The following is a 14276-nucleotide window of genomic DNA, read 5'->3' on the forward strand; positions in this document are numbered from 1 at the left end:
GAAATCTGTGGCAAAATACAGACTCCAGGATAATGAGATGGCCCTCCCTGTACTGTCACATCGGAAGGTGCGTTCACACCCCCTACTCTGTGAGCCTGATTTAGGAGTTATAACTACTACACTCAGATTAGTCATAAGTGATTCAGACTGCTCAGACTTGATTTCACAGACAATGGAGAGATGGAGCTGTGACAGGCGTCAGCACAGAAGCAGCCTGAGCACGGCCCCAGCTGCCCCACGCTCCCCAGATGCGTCCTCCCGACGTCCTGCTGAAGGGGAAGGACTATTTCCATCCTACAGAAAGGAAAAGATGACTTGGTGGGGAGCGTGCTGCCAGCCAGCATTGAAGCAAGCACTTCCACCAGCTTATCTCTACTCTGCCAGAGTTTACTTTGGCCAAGGGCTGCACTGCTCCCACACAAAAAATCCTCTTCACCAAAGTACTGACATTATGATCGATATCATCCCTTTTCACTTATCCTGAGTACATCTTATCCTGAGTACAGATATTTTAAGGCAAAGGGAAATGCAGATTTTTCAACAATAGGGATTTTAGCATGTGCTGCTCGCCAATATAATGAGCGCATCCAAGAACCATGACTCAAGTCTTCATGTTTCTCAGAGCTAGGAACTCAAATGTCTCTCAAATGTGCCAGCGTTTTCCACAGATGCGACTTGGCTTCTGTTTTTGCTCTCCTGGTATTAAATACATACGCGCAACAATGCAATTTTTTTCTCGATGAGTTCTGGAATAAGGGAAAAGTGGCATTAGGTTTATTTATGCACTTCTCACACGGAATTTCTGGCATTTTAGCAGGCGATTCCCCACGAGAACGTTCTTCCGATCTCATTTAATCCCCAGCCCACCTCTTGACTGCAGCAAAGGAAATTCCAGTGTCTGAGCAACTACTCCTCTTCCCTGGAAGCGCCAGACGCTCGGACCATGCGGGAGATAAGCAGCTCTTCTGCTGACTCATGCAGGCAGCCAGACCGGCAGGCTTTCTTCGGTCCAACACGGGCTACAAATGCTAAAATGTCTGGATGGAGAAAAAGAAAAAAAAGCACTCAACACATGAAGGAACCAGTCCTTCCGTTTGTTGGTTCTTGCACACATCCAGCCGGTAAACGTTCACCATTCAGACAACCAAGACTTGCTCCAATGCAGAGGTCTGCCACAGTGCTGCCCCCAACCCCCTTTCTATTTGTGTAGAGATCCACATCCATGATGTTAATAAACTGCAAAACGCTTTAGTGTGGAATTAGGGAAGGAACAGTGAACAGGATCATTTGGCACTTAGTTCAAGGTCTTCTGGTACAGGGCTCCTGCAAGTCCCAAAGCTGCGTGGTTTTGGACACCGCAAGCAGGTCCATCACTATGGCAAGAGGCAATAGTTAACTCAATTTCTAGAACACTGCAACGTTTTGCTATTTCTAGGCATCTGGATGCCTGCACCTTAAATACTGGTCTCAATGGCACACAGGAATCTGTTTCACTGATTCACCTCATGAAACCAAGCCACAAGCTTGATACATTCTCAATATGCAAAGCAACACCAGCACAACCCCAACTGATAACAGAGCTGAGTGACTACTGCAAAAATACTCTAAGAACTCACTCATAGATGGCTAAGATATTCAGATCAAAGATGAGGAGTCTTATTTTCCTTTTTCTTTTTCTTCATGTGGCTGCATGCGTGCGCAAGAAAGCCCACAGAAAGGAAGAAAACCATAGCATGAATCCTCCTGCAAGCATGCATTCAGATCCGTGTGTGCACCTGAAGGCACGCACGGCCTCCAAGCGCTCACTGTGGCCTGGGAGCAGAAATGCTCTCAATGAGCATTAAGAGACCCAGTGCACATCACAAAGCTGCTCTGAGCGGTGGTTATTACGGTATCCTGACACGACTCTTTTGTCCAGGAGTACATAAGCTTGGTAGGAACACTCCCCCACACCTCATTTACACTTATTTACCACAGACTTCGGACTCATATTAACCCAATGAATTACTCACTGTAAAGAGCTTTTTTTAGATCTAAGTCATTACCCAACATTACCCAATGCAATCTGCTTTTTCGTTTTTGAACCCCTCGTCTTTTCAGGCAACCGTTGAAAGGTATTTCTAGCTTTATAGTATCTAATCAGGATTTTAAGCTCCTTGGAATAGTACTACCAGACTACATCTATCCTCAAAGCACCATGAACATTTCCAGTATTACAAAAATAACAGCTCTACTGATCTATACGCAACGTGCATTACGTACCCTGTCAGTTCTGCTTATTTATGGATGCACAGTCTGGTTCAGACTTCGTATCTTTCTGCCACAATAAATCTCAAAAAGACTCAGAAAATATACAGTATTACTCAATACAAAATCTTGCACTCAGAGATAGGGTGCCCAAATTGTGGCATTCAAGGACTAAGAAAACATTTGAGTACAAACAATTAGTGGAAATACCTTGACAATTTCACTGGGAAGCATGATTCATACTTATTAAAATGAATGTGCTACTAGTAAAAGTATTACTACATCTTTAACTGAAAATGCTCGCTAGTGAAGCTTTTAGAAATACGTACTGCCTCTCATTTCCCTGGGCAAAGCTGGGGCTGGAACACAGCCAGCTGGTTTTATTGCCAGATGTTGAAATGACACACACAAACACAGGTTAATTCACTTGCTGTTTCTGTGGGTCAGTTAGTTACCTGTGCAATGGAGTTAACTGTACCCCCAATTCTCTGATCAACTGTCTCCACAAAACTTACTTTCAGGTGAAAACTGGGGTCTCCTCCCAGTTCAAAAATAGGATGGTAATCTTTTGTTCATCCTCCTTACTTGAGAGAGTTTCCCTGTCTAACCAATGATAGAACAAGAAGTTCCCTACTTTCAGACTAGAGGTGTCATTACACTGCAGTTTTACAAATGCATCCTAGCGTTTAAGATGCAAAATGAGCAATTTTCAGCTGTAAAAGAAAACTCTTCCGTATTCTTGATGAGCTTAGCAACTATTTTGAACATTTTTATACGTATCAAAATGTTTTCCATTTTAAACCTTCAGCTTTGAAGAAGATGGCCTTCTCTGTCTCCTCAAGGAAAAGCCAAATTCTCTCATCAAGCCTACATTAAGCTCAAGACAGCAGCTTTTACTGCTAAATGTTCTTAAACATAGCAGACAAAACGTTGTTTGCAGGATTCACTTAGATGAAGTGGTAAGAATGTCTTTAAATACTTATTTTCCCCAGGAACATAAATTTAATCCCACAAGAAGCACTTTATTCTCAGTAGCCTTTGATGGCAAAGAACCACTACTGAAGGCATTGTTCAAAGATACCAAAAAGAAAAAGGGCATACTCCTTCCCTCTCCCTTTATATTTAAAACCAAAACAGTATATTTACTCATTCCAAGTTTGAAAAGCTGACACACTTGATTACAGAAACATTATGGTATGTGTCAAATAGAGCAAAATCAACTCAAGCATGAGCGTTTCATATCATCTTCAAGTACACGATGCGTAGCAAAGCAGAACAGATCTCAATGGGAACAAAGGCTGCACTCCACATCTCCCCAGTTTATGCCATCATGATGAAAAGGGCACCAGTCCCATCAGGTTCCGTAACAGTTCCATACTGCCACGCGACAGCAAGGCAGAACAGGAGGAGAACGGATTGCTCAGAATGAAAAGACAAGATGCAGAGAACAGTAAGGTGGAAGGCTTTGAGAAAGCTGTTTGTATTTGAAAATTTCAGAATCGGATCATTTCTAAAAAAATATTTAAATAAATAATTCCCTTATGCAAATGCGTCAACCCAGGAAAAGCCAAAACCAAGAAACAAACATCCAGTATGAAGATTTTCTTTACAATTCTTCTAGGGAGTATATTAAATACATGACAATGGGGGAGGGGGGGGGAGGGTTAGGAATGCTTTGGAAGGATCTGAGCCCCATAGCTATGGGGTTTGGGGGTGTCTGCATGGCTCAGCCCCATTGCCATGGGGACAGGGAGGTCCCCATCACTGTGGCAATGGGGTGATCATTGTCCTCCCCCCCCTCCCCCCAGCTGAGCCAGCTCTATGGGGTGCCCCCCTGCCCTGACCCCCGGCAGTTCCTGTCCCACCTGGCCCGCCGGCAGGGCCGCCTCCGTCCGGGGGGGCTCCCGGACCCCCACGCTGCCGCCGTGGCTTTGCTGCACGATTGGACCAGGTGGGCAGTAGGACAACATATAAAAGGGGGGCTCTGTACCCTAAAACCCCACAATTCACCCCAAAATCCCGCAGCGGGAAGATCTCTTACTACACACACCCCCCCAAGCGCGACGAGGTTGGGGTGCAGCTGGAGGCGCAGATCGTGCAATCCATGGGGCCGGAGCTCGACCTCGAGGCTTTGGAGAGGGGTGACGCTGAGGCACTGGCAGGTGAGAATTTGGGTTTTTTTTACCCCAAAAATTGGTCCCCCACTCATGTTCACTGCGCTGACCTGGTCCCGTTGTAGTGGTTCCGGAGGTGGTGACGGGCATTGAGATGTCCCCGTGCGTCCCCGAGGAGGAAAAGGAGGAGACCATGGAGGACAGCCACGAGCAGGAGGACAACGGTGACGACCTGGAGGTATGGAAAAAAAAAAAAAAAAAGAGGTGAATTTTGGGTTTTGAGGGTTTGGAGGTTGTTTTTATGGGCTCCCCCCACCAGCTCGGTGCGATGACAGTGGAGCTGAAGGCCCGGACGAAGGCGGGGGGAGGTGGGGAAGAGGAGGACCCCCCGCCCCGTGCCCCACGTTTGGAGGAGGTGGCTGCGCTCCCCCCGCTGCTGCAGGGCCAGGGGCTGGCAGCTGCTGGGAAACGTAGGAAAAAGCTGCAAAAAAGAGCAGGTGAGCAGAGAAAAAAATGCACAATTCTTGTGAGTCATCCCTTTTCCTCATCTNGGGTAGGGGAGGGGGAAAGCATCTCAATTTATATTTATGGGCATCACATTTTAAAACAATGTCTTAGCCACTCGTCATTTATAAATGATTCACAAGAAATTAAATAAGATATCCCATAAAAGAATAATGTGTACACGTAAGGCTTCACCAGAACATCTTATATCCTTCACACACCCAAGCTGAGCAATTGGTTCTTACTTTGCTACCAGAGTAACATGACACTGTGGTCTTCAAAAAAAAAAAACACAGGCGGTGTTCAGGTTTACTTTGTTAAGGTTCAACAAAACAGTATTTCAAGTACTACTAAAAAGCATCCTATTATCCGTCACAGTCAAAAGCAATTGAAAAGCTAGGAGAAATACATATTTGCCATTTTAAGATAGAGGGAATGGATTAAATTACACCTTGCAAAGGAAAAAAAAACTAACTGCTAGTTGTGCCATCGTATATTAGTCATTGTGCACAACCAGGACACTGCAGTTCCAAAGTACAGACTAGAAACACACCACTTCCTTTTAAGAAGGTATGTAACTTCTGTGTGGAAAAAGTTGGGAAAAAAATCATGAGAACTACCAATCTCCAAAGCTATCATATGCAGAAGAACCATGGGCTTTACAGAGCTCCAGTTTATCCAAAATACTGAACACTGATGTCAGTAATATCCCTTAGTCTCCTTATGCATCAAGTATCAATCAGGGCCCAAAACTCTGATTTGCAACAACAAAACATTGCCAGAAACCTAGTATTTGCAAACACAATCATCTGATGTTGCAATTAACATGTTAATTCTGCAGACAACGGTCACGAGTACTTACTAAAAATACAGATATGTTTCCTAAAAGTAATGTGTGAAGCTTTATTTAAGGTGACAAAGCTTTTTTTTTTTTTCTTTTCTTTTTTTTTTTTTTTTAAACAGTGCAGGGTGCAAATTTCCACCATGTTGACATTCAGAAGATTTGCTGTTCGAAGAGGATCTTTTCAAACCCTGGTGGAGGTGTATGATAAAATTCACTGAACTGACAATCCAGAATGGCGCTGTCATCAACTGCAGAAGAGAATCAAACAGATGAATTAGAGAAGGAACACTTACAGTTTTGTCTTCTATTACACCACCTTACTACACTCAAAACTCATGGAATATCTACATATACATAACACAGTTAAAATAACTCTCTTCAACAAGTTCACTGAAGTCCTTTACACATACTCAATGCGATCACATTGTCTCTCTTTTCTGCTGTTTACTCTTCTTGATAGAGGTCCTTGTTGAAGCCAAGGAGAACGCTACCTCTGATTTCACTGGGAGTGCTAGCAGGGCTTCCGGCAGTTCCATTCAAATTTTCTACTCTGTTTCTCTGTAAATCTGTTGAGTAAGGACACTACTACATACATACCACAGGGCAGTCAGCTCCCAGCTGCATATTCTTCTGTTCACTTCCTAATTTTCCTGGAGGTTTACAGGCTTTCAGATGTCTACAATTATTTTTCCCAAGGTTTAAAACATTTCGGACGTCTGCAGTGGTTGGTGTCAGACTACCTGCTCTAGGATGTGATACACATAGAGCTTCCTTGACTGCTTCTTTGAGTTGGAAGTTAAAGCTTTTTACAATACCTCTCCAAGTTTTCGACCTCCTATATACACAAGTGTTACTTTTTGTATATAAAATCAAAAGAAAATTGCTAAGGATTTTCCCAACAAATCTTTCACATATTGCCTTAACAAATAGAAATACCCAACTGGACCAAAAAAAAAACAACAAAAAACCAAGCTCTCTTTCAAAGACAATTTCTTCTAAGAGAAACCTGGTAAACAATATTAGATCAAAATAGAAGAGTTTCATCTCCAAAATTTGGTTTGAAATGTAGATATCTCACAGCTACAAATGGAATTCTTCCCTCCAAAGTTGAGTCAAAACTCCTATTAGTATACATGTACAGTTCTGTAGCATTTATACAGTGTTTACACCTCACTTATGCCCAAGTGCCTGAGGTAGAGCCGCTGTGCAGAGCAACCTCTGAGTTCACTTTTCTGTTTCGCATTGTCAGACTTGATGCTGTGTTCACCTGCTCCACTGCATTTCTTTTAGAAAGACATCTATAGTTGTACCCCGAATTACGGATGGGGCAAATGCTTAAGAAACTCTCTTCTGTGTTCAAATCCTTCCCCTGACCAGAAGTTCACATTAAAACAAGGATGTTTGTACTTAAAATTTATAGCAATTAAGAGCCGGCTTCAGTTGTTGCAGCAATACATAGGAAACATGATAATTATTATGAAATCATGCCCACTTGTAGATGATGACAACAAAAAAAGGCCACTGCACAGAACTCTAAGTGAGAGAAAAAGATTTACAATAGGATGACACACCACCAAATGTTTTCTGAAAGCAACCTGCATTCTCTAACGCCACTTTCAAACTGAAGGGAAGAAGCAAGAATCAGCTATTACACAGCAACTATTCTGCTGCTGGCCAAGCTTTTCAGAAGCACATCCAGCAGCGCTGCAGGGCAGCTATCGTCTGCCACAGCATTTTAGCAGCGCCATCATGTGGCTCAAGCACACATCATAAAGCGACAATATGAAAACAATTTCCATTCTTAATAGCTTGGAAAGGTCTGAATTTATAGACTTCGAAGGCTGTGCGGCACATCTAACAGTATCTGCTTCCTGCTCATAAAATGCAGTATTAAGAATATGTCAAGATATTAGTAGGAACCAACCATGAAATGAAATAATTATCCACATCATATAGCCAATGGTATCTCAAGAGCTAAGTGAGCTCAGATGGGGGATACTACTCAGACTAAGCTCTCACACAGGAACAAAAATAAACTGGAGATGCCTGTAGATGTAGTAAAGGGAACCCGATGAGCAGTTATCATTTGCTGTAAACTATAAGGCAACCTGGAGCGCAGCATAGATTATACACTGAACAAGGGGAAGTGCCGCCTTTCAGATGAGATGTTAAACAGAATTCTGACTACTTGGGAACTACAAAAACACCGCCAAGTTCTAGAAGAGTAAATTGTTAACACATGCCTTGGCCAAACTCCAGCTTCCATAATTCAAAAATTCTTTTTTAAACTGCCTGTGCAGGGATTAATTGGACATGGTATTTATTCCTTGCTCAAAATTGCTCTGTTGCATTGATGGCTGCTGGCAAAGCAGCTACCACAGCTCACGCAACAGTTGCTGGATTTCAGAACTAGATTTCATTTTGGTAATGTAGGGAAGAAGCTGTCCCACTAGACAGCAAGCAGCTGTACCGGTACTGCATGACAGTTATTACTTCTGTATGAGAATACAAATGGCAATTCAGTATCTATTTGTATTTAACACTGAAAGCACTTATCAAGTATATGAAATCAACAGGCATAAACGTCAAGCTTCAGAGACGAACTAGATTAGCTCACGTATCAACACTATGTTGAATTTGTTCTTTTTCTTTCTTTCATCTCTTTACAGGTTTTTTACCTGGCCATTTATAGACCAGCCGCAGTAACATCCCTGCTTGTTGGAGGTGGATACTTTGCTAGTAAGCAATGCTCTCTGTTTTCTGGCTATTAACAGCATTGAAAATAGTGAAAAGTGGAAAATACACTTCTGTATTTTCCTAGTTCTGTATTTCCATGCAACTAATTGTTTTCATTGTCAAAATAAATGACTGATGTGTGATTGGAAAGATATGTGTTCCATCTAAGTGAGGAGACGAATTCACAAATTAGGCCTGGTGCAAAAACATTGTCCATAATATGAAACAGTTTGAAAATCTCTGACTTACCATAGACAACTGGATAGACAGTCCCTCGGATACCTGAAGCTGGACAATGCATGTTCTTCCCATTTAAATATACATTTAATTCTACATGGTCGTATGTAATGCCCTACGAAACACAGAAGATCGGCAAAACAAAACACCATGAACAAGTTTATACATATAAGATTGCTACTTAACTTTTTAGCCTCAGGCAGATTTTAACACCATTATGCAAACCACAGCATCCTAGAAAACTTCACTTGAAATACTCCTGCAAAGGACTTGAAGTTAATAAGTGACCAGGAACAGCAGGATTCCTTAATGCTCATTGAAAACAGTATTACACGCTGTATCTAAATGAGGCCAGTTCACAAAACAGATTTTCTGACTATTCCACAACAAGATAAAGAACTGCAACATTTCTATTAATTGCGAACGGTAAGCAGTTTGCAGTCTTGTTCGTATCTTTTCACGGGAATAACTGTAATAAATAATGATGCTATTTGTGTATTTGTCCATACCTATGTATGGAAACCGCCCTCAGCTCATTTTCTCTGCCAGCAGTAACAGACCACGGTTTCATACACAGCATTATAAATATGCTGACCACAGAGCAGAAAGCAAACACTTGCAAGGCAATAAATTACTTATTTGTTAGCCAAGCGATTGTTTTGGCACGTCTGAGTGTGACAATTTGTGCTGTCATTCACTGCTTCAGAATCGATTTCCACGACAACACAATACACTGAAATTTAGGAAAGCTGGGGAGTTATCAAATGATGCATCAGCTACGGGTTTGTGATCGACTGTTTGAAGCTGTTCAAGACTACACAGGTTAACCAAACCCTGAAACAGCCTGCAGCTCTCCAAGAAAATGACGTTACAAGAGGATTAAAAGAATAATGTAGAGTCTGTGGGTAAAGGGTGGAGGAGGCAGCCCTAGCTGTTTAGGGCTTCCATTGACAAAGTTTCTAACCACTGCTGTACAGAAGCAAGGTTACCTAGCAAGAAAAAGTAGCAGTGATACGCTCCCACATATTTATGAAAATAAATCTCTAAAGGGACATTGAGAACATGACAGTAATAAACCAGAATACAAAGCCACACAGATACTTTGGGAAACCTGGAACAGCGAACTACAAAAAACCTTTGGATTCTCAGTTTGCTCTCATTTTTCAATCATCCTCCCAGGGAACATTACCCTTTCCCCATTTAATCCCCACATAATATCTCGCTCCTTCTTTGCAAATTTGACTAAAAAAATCAATTCCTCTATCACCCAGGACCTTCCTCTGCTCAGTTCAATCGTTCTAATCATTAACCAGTCAGTTATGAGATCCTGAGTTCAGCAGGGCATGGAACATGACTGTGCAATGCATTCTAGCACATTGCTTGTGAAAGTCTCATTCAACCAATGGAGGATGCCTGTGATGGGACTCATCAGTCAGCTAGATACCAGACTACAGCAGAGCATTAGAGGCTACTTTTCAAACACTGGTAAAGTTGGTCTTCCACCCAGAAGCACAGTCTGATGGAGCTGTAGGCGTCCCTGTTCACTGTGAGGCAGCTGGACTAGATGACCTTTAAGGGTCCCTTCCAACTCAAACGATTCTATGATGCTCAGAACAAAGCCCACTTACGTCCAGGCTGCTGATCCAGTCAAACACAACAGGAGTTTATATCTACGCTCTCCAAACTGTGAGACACGAGCCGAACAATAATTTGACTGAAACAGTCAGTCTGACCTCACAGCTGTAAATAAGAGAAAGGTGGGAACAGCAAGGGAGGGTAATGAAGCACTAAGAAACTCACCACCACATCGCCCTCCTGTGGCAAGTTGTTGGCTGGTAGTCTATTTTTCTCCTCGTTGTTGTAGTACAGAGCTCCGTCATTCCTCATCACCAGACTGTGGACATCTCGGCCAAGTGGAATTTGATTCAAGTTTGCTTTCTGGGTTGCAACTCCGATACCCCAAATCCCTAGAACGAGACATTAACGTGATAAGAAGAAAAAAGTATGTATGATTTGGACTATCTGACCGAAGCAGGACAGCATAAAGAGTATGTTCTTAACAAGTGGCAAGGAAGTGCTACTGGTAAGCGTGTATTGGAAGTACCAACAGTCACAAAGGATTGAAGATAAATAGTATCTATCTTGAACAATAAGGATCCAGAGAGTTCTAACCACTTAGCTTAACTTTTTCTCCCAAAACATACTGGAAACCAACTCTTGAAAATCTAGGAGGATGCGAAAAATAAACCCAACCAGGATGGGTTTGTGAACAACTCAAGCTGAAACAACGCTATTTCCTTTTTCAGCTGGTTAAACTAACCTCGGGAAAAAGGAGAAATGGTGAATACGATAGATCTTGATTTGGTAATTTTTTGAACTTCACACAAAATTCAAATACTCAAATTAGGAAAAAGTGCTCTTGATGAAGTTACAGTCATGTGAGTGCACAACTGGTTACAAAACTGATTCTGAGGCTACCCATCGGTAGTACACTGTCAAATAAAAAAGATGACACAAGTGGGGTTTAAGATTTTGCACTGAATGCCCAAGGTCAGGTGCTGTTCCATATTCACGTTAATGACTTCACCACCACCACAATGTGCTTGTTAAACGCATCGCCAGTATCAGCCTGGCAGGAGTGCAAGCCACTCCATTTTAAAATGGACCTGATAAATCGGTTACGAGGTTTGAAATATGGCAAATGGGTTTCCTTTTTCTGAATTACAAAGATCAGCAGTTAGGTAGGAATCATCAGTAGCACAGATAGAATAGTGGCTTGGCAACCAGCTGACAGAACATAATTTGAGGGTTATCACAGAGCACCTGTTCAATGTGATTCCTAATGCTATAAACAAATTCTGGCTGTGAGGCATGCATAAAGGAAACATACGCAAAGTACGTGAAGGATGTCTACTGCAGCTGGAGCGTAGCACCCATTTTAAGCATCATATCTTATGATGCATTAGGTCAATTAGAGAAATTCTACAAGAAACGTGAAAATGAAATTAAAAAGTAAAAAAAAAAAAAAAAGAGCTACTATGAAAAGACTGGGTCTGCCTAATCTACACAAGACTAAAATGATGCAAAAATAGATCAGTTTCAAAAGACAAAACTGCAGAACAGTTTATTCTAATACTTGCACGTCCAGAGTGAAAACGACATAAATCTGAACAAGAGTCAGACTAGACTTTGAAAATTTTTCCAATAGCCAGGCTAGATGACCCCTGGTAGACTGCACAGGGACACATCTGCAAATCCAAGTTTAAAGCTGAGTAGTCTACAATTCTCCTGCCTTGGGGCACAGGAATAGATGAGACAGGACTCAGAGGGACAAGGAGAGTTTATGTCTGGTATTTCCAAAGTATATGAGCATGGATACTGTACTCATGTGAATAACGGCCGTATGTGAACAACAGCTGCAGTTGATTCTCCCCCTACAACAGAAAGGATACTAAAATTGCTTGAACTGGGATTTATATGTAGTTTAAACAACTGTTTTGAGCATGAGGTGCTTTACACAGATCTGTGTTCACACTGCCTGTGCTCCACATCGAGTGTGAACAATCCTCACCCAGAAAGCACTGGGTTCAAGCTCTGGCTAGTACCTTAAGGCCTGTCTCCATGGTAACGGCTCCCTTCTTTCGTCTCCCTGCACTCTGAGAAAGGACAGTCTCATTTTGATACTGTGTAAGGTTTTCAAAAATAATGATCGCTTCTAGTATTGGAATACAGGCAAGTCTGGAGAGCCCTCTATACTAGCGGAGCTGATTGTATTAGCAAAAGCATAATGTTTCCAAATTCCACTCATTTCTGCTATATTGTATTGCATATCCGTGCAGAAGAAATAAAGAAGATGCTGAAAGGTTCATCTCGATAAAAGTAGTGTTGGAATAAACACTGCACATTATTTGAAGAGAAAAGCGTAGCACAAGGAGTGTTACCATTGCCCAAGCAAAGGTAGTAAATATTAATCACAAATCAAGGTAGACAAATAGCTACAGATACTGCTGGATAAACCACACTATTAAGAAAAACTAAGACTTCATAGCGAGAGGTTTATGTGGTCATACATACTGGTAAATAAATATTTCTATAATATGTTAGCTGAAAAGCATGCACGTAACAGTATCCCCTGTGTCTTAGTGTTGACATTGCTTTCATTAAGAAGTTTACTTACCATTCTTTTCAATATTGCAGAATCTCTATTAACAAACCTTCTTTTACTGAATGACAATTCATAAGGGTCTCCAACGTTCACAAAGCTCAAGGATGCAACTGGAAAGATGCACGTGCTCGGCACCTGAGACACGACCACTGAGCAATCTGGCATACCTTCCAAGTTAAAAGTTTTTGCTGACTAACCTGTGGACTGGATTTTAAATTCAAAATAGCTCTTGTTCTGATGGAGGGGCGCGTTGGCGAGGCAGCCTCCCGTGCCACATATCCTTCTGCCATTTTTAACAATGACGACATCTGTTCCTGCAAGAAGAAAAAAAAGCAAAACTTCAAAACCCTTTCAGAAGTCTGGAAGCCGCCCTTAAAAGCCCTCCACACCGAGAAGATGTTTTGTTCTTTCACCCCAAGCAGAGCTTCATTAGTCTTCAAGAATTACAATGACGGGCCACGCTTTGAACTGTGAGACAGAGGGAAGTTTATGGGCTGGCTCATCTTTCAACCGGGCTTTATTTATTTAAAACTGTACGCTGCTCTAATTTCAGCCGGAGGGTTTGAGGCAGCACGCTGATGACAGGTCTGGCCCAGCCACATCAGAGGCAGAACGCAGTTTAACCAGGGGGTTCGCTGCGAGGAAGCCCTGAGCCCACACTCTGTCTCTATTCACTGGAGAGAAAATAAAACAACCCCGGGCTCCGCGACGTTCTCTTTCCGTGGCAGGCGCCTTCGTCTCTGCGTGCCAAGACCTGTGCACAAGCCCCGGGCCCTGCAGCAGCCGCGCTGCCTCCGTCCACACGCACAGCCCCGCCGTGCCCCTCCTCGCCTCCCGCCCGGGAGCGGCCGCCGCTCTCCTCAGCCGCAGCCCCGCCGCCCCTCACAGCCACAGAGGCCGAGGGAAGCGCTGGCCCGCTCCGCTCACCCATACGCTGCGTGTCCAACTGCACGGCCGGCATCTCCTTCAGCGGGATGTGACCGGCGCCGCCATCCCGGCACCAGCGGAGGCAACAAAAGACGGAGGCGGCCATGGCTGGCCGGACCCCGCCGAGCCGAGCCGAGCCGAGCCGAGCCGAGTCGAGCCAGGCCGAGCCGGGCCGAAGCGCGCAGCCGCGGCCGAGCAGGGCAGCGGTGGCGGCGGGCGGGGCGGCGGGAGCAGCGCCCCCTGGCGGGCGGGAGGTGCCGGCGGGCGGGCTCTGTGCTACGACATGGAGGGTGGCGTCCTCCCGCCTCAGAGAGGGGCATCCCGCGCGGCTCGCTGCTGCCCTGGAACGGTGTCCCACCGGCCCTGTTCTTCTTGATCCGCCGGAAGACCTACAACACACGTTGTGAGCTGCTGATCTACAGCAACCTGTGGGCAACAGATCATTGAAATGCCTCTATTTAGAGGCATATTCATCTCCAAATCAATTTGGGCCGAAATTGCC

General features: G+C 43.6%; 1 protein-coding gene across 2 annotated transcripts; it reads right to left on the bottom strand.

The window, feature by feature from the left end:
* On the bottom strand, positions 753-13995 carry SPRYD7 (SPRY domain containing 7). 2 transcript variants are annotated; one of them, XR_002432736.1, is made up of 6 exons: positions 13775-13995; positions 13045-13161; positions 10483-10649; positions 8695-8797; positions 5728-5957; positions 753-1037 (listed from the first exon to the last, which is right to left on the bottom strand). XR_002432736.1 is itself a non-coding variant. In XM_021376534.1 (5 exons), the coding sequence occupies exons 1-5, from the start codon at positions 13878-13880 to the stop codon at positions 5860-5862; spliced, it is 591 nt and encodes a 196-aa protein (XP_021232209.1). In that variant the 5' UTR covers positions 13881-13995; the 3' UTR covers positions 5146-5859. The 2 variants fall into 2 exon arrangements, 1 of the variants encoding a protein (XP_021232209.1); XM_021376534.1 differs by lacking the exon at positions 753-1037 and having other exon boundaries at positions 5146-5957.

This window comes from Numida meleagris, chromosome 1, assembly GCF_002078875.1.
Source record: "Numida meleagris isolate 19003 breed g44 Domestic line chromosome 1, NumMel1.0, whole genome shotgun sequence".
NCBI classification, from domain to species: Eukaryota; Metazoa; Chordata; class Aves; order Galliformes; family Numididae; genus Numida; species Numida meleagris.